This window comes from Chinchilla lanigera, unplaced genomic scaffold, assembly GCF_000276665.1.
Source record: "Chinchilla lanigera isolate Chin_1 unplaced genomic scaffold, ChiLan1.0 scaffold00069, whole genome shotgun sequence".
NCBI lineage: Eukaryota > Metazoa > Chordata > Mammalia > Rodentia > Chinchillidae > Chinchilla > Chinchilla lanigera.
Window position 1 is genome coordinate 7,127,180 of NW_004955470.1, and position 8,252 is coordinate 7,135,431.

Below are 8,252 nucleotides of genomic sequence, written 5' to 3' on the forward strand. Positions count from 1 at the left end.
GATAGAAGGCCTCTGCTCGGTGATTAGCGTCCGTCCCAGTGTTCTCCTCAGCAAGGTGAGCTCTATCAGCGTTCAGTAACAAGGGCTCTTGTGGGGAGAGTGCTGCAGGCTCAAGGCCGCGTCCTCGGTCCCCTGCTTGGCTTCCTGCCTCAGTACACAATGCAGGGCAGAGGGGCTTGTCTGCAAAGAGGTGGCCTGGGTGTGACTCCACGGTGGAGCTCCGGTCCTGTCTCTTCCCCCGCCACCATGCCTGTCCTTCCTGGGGTGGGGAGTCAGTTGGGGCTCCACCTCCTCAAGTGTCCCCGCTCCTGTCACTGTCCTGTCCACCTGCACCTCGTCAAGGACCTCCCACAGAGCGGCCTTCTTGCCTTATGGCCAAGATGGTTTAGAAGAAACCGTAACAACGAAAACCACAGCAGTTCAGGCCCCAGGTGCAGCTCAGTGGTAGAGCGCTTGCCTAGCATGTGTGGGGCCCTGGATTCCATCCCCAGCATTTGAAAAATGTAAAAAAAAAATTGCAACAACTGCAGACCCCCGCCCCCAACTCCCCGCTATTGCCCTGAACACTGAGGTCCAGTGGTACAGGGGACGCTGAAATTGCTTTCTTTGATAAACCTGGGCATTCGAGGACAGCACCCCCGTGGTGACCTCTGCCAGCTCTTACCTAATCGATTTACCCCAAACACGCAAACAAAACGCGCTGTTCCCAGACTCATAAATCTGTTGTTGCTTTTGTTCTGAGTCAGGCCGCAGACTGTCTGCTTCCCTGTGTGGGAACAAACGACGTTCAGAGGCAGGCGCTGACCACCGGGAAAGCACCCAGCACTCGGTGACCAGGAATTGCTCCTTCCAGAGAGCCAGGAACAGAGAGTCCGGTGAACGGAGACGTAAAGGACTTGCACATCTAATTACTTCTTTAACCAGAAAGCGGAACAATTCCTAATGAATCTTCAGGCGTACAGTACTTGTGCTTCTTTAAAATTTCTCAGCATTTAGGGAAATCAAATTGATTTCATAGGTAAATCTAATTCATTTCATATGAGAATGCGAGTTCATTTCATATGTAATACGAGATCAATAAAATATTCTCTGTTCTTTTCATTTATGCCAGAGATCATGTTAAGCATGCATCTTTAAATTCCTTTTAAATGTCATAATCAGTTACATAAAAATGAATCTGGTGTAACAATGATTTGTTCTTGATCCAACATTTTTAAGATTTTGCTTCACAGAGAGAAATAAAAGGTGACTTTAAGCAGAACATCTGGGTTTACTGTGGAAGTTTTTGCATTTGAAATTCTACCCCTTTTCAGGATGTCAGGGTGGTGAATCGAGGTGATTAATGTACCAGTGAATGAGAACAACGGGGGTATTAGATTGAATCTTTTCTGCTCCTCACTGCCTGAGGAGATCTTTCTACCAATTTTCTTTCAATTGGGTCATTATCCGGGAAAGAAAAATATTTCCACTGGTACTTTACCATTTGTACTAGTTTGTGTTCCTCAAATTTTATCTTTCTCTGGAGATCTAACCATTTTTATTCCCAACAAGATTTCTCAAACTTCTCCTCAGTTAGATCCCAAAATAGAAACACTTGGAAAGGTCCAGAATAAAGGCAACAGAGGCAAAGATTATTCTCCAAATCAGCTTATAGTTTGATACAGACCAACTCCTTGAAATACATATGAACATAAAATGCTACTTCTAATATATACATAGAACCTTTTTTTCCATAGCATTACAAAAGCTTTAGGATTTAACATACTTTTAAGAAGGTAAGTGTAGCTGTTTCCCCACATCTTGTTCGTTTAAACTATCTTTCCTCTTAGCACTGCTTTCTCAGAGCTTTAGGGTATGTCGGAAATGTGGATCACAAATCTGCGCCCATCTTTTAGGCTTACGAGGGCTTCTTCTCCCATGGGAAGGCTGAGTCTCATGGCGCTTTTGGTGGCCTTGTCCTCCAGCAAGACTTGGATGCGCTGCAAGGGAGAAAGGTTTAAAAGGAAAAGATGAGAGAAAGCTCAAGGAACTGCCGTTTGAACTCATCTACTATGTCCTCGTCCCCGTCTGGGGACATAATACGATGTGTGTGCCTGCGTCCCTGCTAGGGGAGCTCCTCGTTTCTCAGCGAATGCTCTAGGTCTGGAGAGGATACCGTGGGGGCACTGAAATCCTGAGGTGGGACAGGAAAGGTGGGAAGGGGAGAGGGTGGGCTCCTTGCAAGGAAAGGAACCGGAGTGGGCAGCTTACTGACAGACACGGAGAGCCCGGAGCAGCTGTGCGCATCTGGAGAATGCTGGGGAGGTGTCTGCAGAGCTTGTGTGGCTGAGGTACCCATCACTGTGGCCGCCTCCCCATTTGGACACCAAGTCCCGCTTTCTCATGGGTCCCCGGAGCTGACATGGGCCAGTCCCATCCCTGCCTAGGCTTTCCTGCTCCATCGTCCGGCAGAAGCTGCAGCAGTCACGGATGCCTGCTGGAGTGACGCTGGCTTAGGCAGAAACAGATCCAAGAGGTCCACAGTTTCTGATTTGGCGTCCTGCCACCTCTGCCTTAACCAGCCCAAGGAACAGGGACCATCCACGCGCCTTCCTCGGCTCTGGGAGGACTGAGAGGACTTGCAAATCCTCGCAGACGGGTACTTTAAAACCAACAGAAGTGTATTTTCTTGGTCTGATTTCGTCAGTAAATCCTCCATAGGCTGATATATTTCGGCACAGATTTGTACAACCCAACACTGTTGTCAGGATTCACCGAAGCATGTTTTTCTTTCTCCAGATTCAGCAATCACATCGCCATTCAGTGAAGAGAGATTTTTCTTTCTTCAGAAAATTATCTGCACATTTACCCCAGGGCTGGAGAGTTGCCTCTTCTGTCTGTCTGTCTGTCTGTCTCTTTTTCTTTCTCTCTTTTGTCTCTCTTTCCCCCTTCTTAATATATTTTTTCTGATTTAATCTCAAGTACCTGACCTAATGTGAAAAGCATGTAGTTTGTTCTTTTAAAGGAATGTTCCATATTTAACATCATTAATTTCTTTTTGACACTATCCTTAAGCACACCTCGGCGTCCTCCTGTTTTGAACATCGCTAGAGTGACGGATGTGGCGCTGTGGAACTTCAGTTGTGATCTAGGTGTGGGACAGTGCTAATTGCTCGGAGGAGGAGCTGTCGCAGATGTGCAGGGCTTGGGGATGGGACCCGGTGGGAGTGCTTTTTACTGATGCTGAGGGCAAATGCTGAGTAAGGCAGGCAATGAAAATTTGGGGAGCAGAACTTTGGGGTGGTAGCGTAAGTCATTATAGCTAATTCAGCAGGCATGAAGGAACAGAGGGGATTTAATTAATCTCTAATGCATATTACCTTGGCTTATCTGTCATTCATCTGCTTGTATTGCTTTATTATGTAGTTCAATTAAGTATTTAATTATTTCTCTGTTGTTTCCACCAATTAAGTGTAGGTCAAACCTCACTGTAATGAACTTCAGAGGAGCTGAGGGCTGGGTGGAGGGTGATAAGGGAAGGTGAGTTCCTCGGAGAAATAATAATTATGATGAGTGGCTGTCAGATACTTACTATGTTCTAAGGAATTTTCTAAGCATTTTATGATGAATAGCTTATTTGAGCTCACACTGGTCCTATGAAATTCCTTATTATCCCCTTAAATTAAGCAACTTCTCACGGTTCTCAGCCCATAGATGGAAGTGGTGGAATCTGACCCCAGGAATTTATGTGTGAGAATTGCCCGCTTATCCAACTCCAAGTCAGTGGTTCTGGGATTAAGCCCTTGGCAGAGTACTCTCTGGGGAGAGAGGATGCTGGGAAGGAGATCTGTGGGAGTCTGGATTTGCGCTCTCCCATTATTAGTGAGGGGACCTTGGGAAAAGTATTCAACCCCTCCATGAGCCTCAGTGATACCATCTGCAAAATGGGGCTGAGGATCACCCCCACCTCACAGGGAAGCTACACTGCATAGGAAGCCTGGCCCATGCAGACTTGGAGCCTGTCCTCTATACCTGCCTGGCTGCAGCTGTGTGGGTAAAGGTCGACTCTGGGTCACCTCGCTAACTGAGGAGCATGTAAAATTGACCAAGACTCTCCAGTTGGCCAAACTTGGCAGGCTGCAGAATCTTCCCCAGGCCCATCAGGGCACTTCTGTAAAATCCAGCCTCAGCAAGGAGCCCTGCTGAGCCAGGTGAGCAAGATCCTCCCACCCTTGATAGCTGATTGTGAGGTTCCTCGTCCTCCCCGCCCCAGGGTATCGGTCACCCTGCCTGGTCCTCCTGAGACTCCTGTTAGGTCAGCTTAGCCAGAACCTCCCAGCCCCTGCTCTTTACCCTCAGGGGTTTCCTACCTTCTGGCCTCGCCTTGACCCTTCACTCTGCCTTCCAACCTCCCAGCTGTGCTTGGACCTGGGCCCGGTCTCTTCTCCTCAAGAGTGCATTGCTGTGGCTCCTAACCTACCACGCCGGTCCTGACTGAAATCTCCTGTGCTTTAGCAAGTGCCACTGGTTAATTTTCCTCTGGCAGGTTACGATGCTGTGGCTGTCCTCTTGCCCCGTCAGGGAGCAGAGAGAGCTGCTCCTGGGAGCTGACCCCTGTGGCCCAGCACCGGTGCTGGCCCTGTCTGGCTCAGATGAGAGCTCCGGAGTTGGCTCAGTTGGGCTCACGGCCAGCCAGCACACGACGGGCCCTGCCACCAGGCTGAGGCACGTTCTCCAGAGGCGCAGGGAGCATGGCCGCGCAGTCCTTCTCCAGATGGAGCTGGAACTCCTCCCACAGATCGAAACACCGGCTCCCCACATGACGCCTTAACTCCTACCTGGACCTCAAGCCTCCGACTTGGGGCCAGGATGTGGCCGTTTCATATCTCCTGACTGCATCTGCCTCACTCTCTCCTGGAGGAGGTGGAAGCTCGTTCACAGATGGGCAGGGCCTCTCCCCGGCAGGGCTGTCCTTGGCAGAGCCACATCCTGTCTCTTCCTCACAGCTGCTGCCCGCTCTTCCGCCTGGCCTTCTAAACTCCACAGAGAAGCCCCGCCTCAGTGGTCAGGGAGCCAACTGTCTCATCTTCAGTTCTGTCCATCCACTAACCCAAAACCTGTGCATTTCTGGGAGAGTTAAGTTGCACACAAGTGGGGTATCTGTCTCAAAGGAACCAGAGGGGCAAGCCTCAGCCCAGCGCTGCCCAGTGCCGGGCTCTGAAAAGAAGACAGGAGCCCTGTACCTGGGTGAGGAAGACCTGGCTCAGCGGGCAGCCTGTGTGCCCGCCGTGTGCCCGCCTCCTCTTTCCTGCCCTGTAAAAGCCCTTGAACCGCGCGGTTCAGAATGGAGCCTCCAAGATGCCGTCCCTTGAATAAACCTCATTTCTTCTGACCAGCTGTCACTTCTCAAATGTTGCCTTTGAGCGGTGAGCAGCTGGCCTTATTCCAGTGACCACCTCTGGATCTATTGCGCAAAGGGCACTGAATGCAGCCGGGCAGATGAGTTTACTCTCCCCAGGTGAAAAGTCAGAGACCAAACACAGACAGGCAGAGGGAATGTGCAGACCCGAGAGGTGTGTTTCCTGCGCTCTGCCCTTAGTGTCTGCCTTGAGCACTTTCCTGCTAGAGCAGCTCTCAGTAACAGCTCGCACTCTGGGAAGCCCAGCAGCACGTTTGCTTAGGAAGGAAAGGACCCTGGGAGGAGCTGATTGCTTTGGAGAGGATAGGGTGTGAACAGTTTTGAGTTGTGACGTAGTCTCCTGGCCCTGGCTTCCTCTCACCTGTATGGGGGGAAACACTTGCTTGTAACGGGCTCTGGCTAAGTGCAACTCCTCTGTTCACCAGGAACTTGTGGGCATAGAGGGCAGGCTGTGAATAGTGGCTGAACAGCGAGTGTGTATGAAAGTGTGAGAAATTAGAACTAAGACAACTGCTGGCACCTTTGATGTTGCTGTTGTTTGAGACAGGGTCTCCTCTATGTAGTCCAGACTAGGCTTGAACTCACAGCCATCCTCCTGCCTGAGCCTCCCGAATGCTGGGAGTAAGGTGTGCGCCACAGCACCGTTTTAAAAAATCCAACCCTTCCCCGCTCCCAGTGGAGGAGTTTCATGTGCTTCCTGCGTCAGCCTGGCTCTTCCCGCTGACACCCGAGTGCTTATCTTTGCTCTCCGCCACCTCTTCCTACTGTTCCTGGGCATGGGCCGCGCTCCTCTGACCCGTCGTGCGGTGAGAGTGGACTCGAGAGCAGGTAGAGCAGGGCTCTGAGCTCGGGTCCGCTTCCTCCTTGTGTTTCCCGGCTGCACGGACCCCTGCGCTTCTCTGAGTCCCCCTGTCCTCAGCCAACCCTCGGCAGTGACAGAACAGACTTCCTACGGGATCGGACACCTCCACGATGGGGCGATGGGGGTGTGGAGCGGGTGCTGGATAAATAGCAATTCTCCTGTCTTTTAAGATGTGCCCCAATTCAACAGTTTCAAAACGCTTTCTAGCCAGTGCTTCCTTTCTCTAGACGCCAGCAGCACCTTTAGCTTGTAACTCAGGTTAGCGGTTAGCACTACTCTAGGGCTCCGTGAATCCCGCCGTGGCAGGCGAAGTCTGGGGAGGCAAGACCTGGCGCCCCGATTCCAGATTCCTAACCGTGTCCCTGTCGCTGCGCTATGCCCTGAGCTGGCCCAGGACTGGCAGGTGAGCTATCGTAACCTCCCCCTGGCAAAACGAGTGCAGTGAAGAGGGCTTTAGGATCTGTATCTGAGCGGGAGCCTGGGATTTTATAGGTTTCCTAACACTCTGTGGATTTTATCTCCCTGGAGACGGCCCTGTGGGGTGGTGTGTGTGTGTGTGTCCTGGTGCCTACCTTATTGCCCGTGGCAGTGTCCACCAGGAATCCCAGGACCCAGAGGACCACGCTGCTCACACCCACGGGACCGAGGCTGTGGCTCCTGCTTCCCAGTGTCACCCTCGCTGGGCTGGCGCTCGGGCCCAGTGAAGGATCTAGAGGGTAGGCGAGTGCCTGGACTGGCTGGGCGAGACGCTGATCATCTGGCCACGCCTCTTTGAGATTCCCCACGTCCTCCTCTTCCTCTTCCTCCTCCAGGCACGACTGAAATACGTGACTCACATATTCCAAAAGCAGCAAATGGAACAGATGCCAGGAGCCTGCGCGGAAACAGCAAGCAGGAATGAGTATGTGTGATGGGTGGCAGACAGACAGACAATAAAGAAACCCCTGCGACAGCGGCCGCTTTGCTGAGGCTGAGCCTCACCCCTGCAGCTGACTTGGGAGTGGGTGGGGAGAGCTAAGGTGAGGGGCCCACCGCTCCTGCAGAGTGCACAGCAGGGGCTGTCTCCGCCACAGAAGAGGACGGAGAGCCCGTCTAGTGTGAGATGGGCGGAAGTAGATCCTACAGGCCCCGGCTACTGTCTCCAGAGCCGGCTGTGCCTCTTGCCCTCCAGAAAGAAGATGATCCTTCCTGTTTGCCTGAGAAACCAGGCAGAGCTCTGGGCTACTGCAGTGACTCAAAGATGATTTCCTAATGCAGGTGAAACTGTGGCTCTTACACAATGTTCTGTCAGTGAAGGAGGGCAGCAGAAGATGCTGCAGTTAGCTCGAAGGAGAATTCACAGCATCAGAGGCGTGAGGCTGTGAAGAACGGTGACATTAATGTACACACAGATACAAGTAGTTCTGTCCTCGGGCGGTCACCAGTGGCATCCGCTGGTCACGTGCAGCTTGCTCTTCTGCGACCGAGATTCATTTGCGTGCTTTTCTTAAAACATCACCAAGAGTATAATTCAAAAGCAGAGGTGGGCTTCCTACATGTCAACTATGATGGAGCAGGGTGGGGTTAAATGTACTATCATCTTGTCATTAACAATAAGACGGAGCCAGGGATATAGCTCAGGGGCACAGCACCTGCCTGGCAAGTGCAAGGTCATGAGTTCAATTCCCAGTATGCCCCCCAAGAAAGATGACTTTTCCATGATTTTCTGCATTTATGTTGCATGCTGCATGGAAAGATCAATAGAGGATAATGGGTCCCTCTTTCCTCCCTCCTCCTTTCTTCCCTCCTTCTTTTTTCTTTTGTTTTCTTTTCCTCTCCTCTCCTCTTCTTTCTTCTTTCTTTCTTTCTTTCTTTCTTTCTTTCTTTCTTTCTTTCTTTCTTTCTTTCTTTCTATCTTTCTTTTCTTCTTCTTCTTCTTCTTCTTCTTCTTCTTCTTCTTCTTCTTCTTCTTCTTCTTTCTTCTTCTTCTTCTTCTTCTTCTTCTTCTTCTTC

At 51.0% G+C, this 8,252-nt stretch overlaps 1 protein-coding gene across 1 annotated transcript in view; it reads right to left on the reverse strand.

The window, feature by feature from the left end:
• Positions 1-1,631: 1,631 nt before the first annotated feature.
• Rfx8 (RFX family member 8, lacking RFX DNA binding domain) overlaps positions 1,632-8,252 on the reverse strand; it is a 62,656-nt gene continuing 56,035 nt past the window's right edge. The window contains exons 14-15 of the mRNA XM_005400761.1: positions 6,833-7,134; positions 1,632-1,979 (exon numbers count right to left, since the gene is read on the reverse strand). Coding sequence (XP_005400818.2) covers positions 1,848-1,979; positions 6,833-7,134 — 434 coding nt within the window. The 3' untranslated portion in view covers positions 1,632-1,847. The remainder of the gene's footprint in view (positions 1,980-6,832; positions 7,135-8,252) is intronic.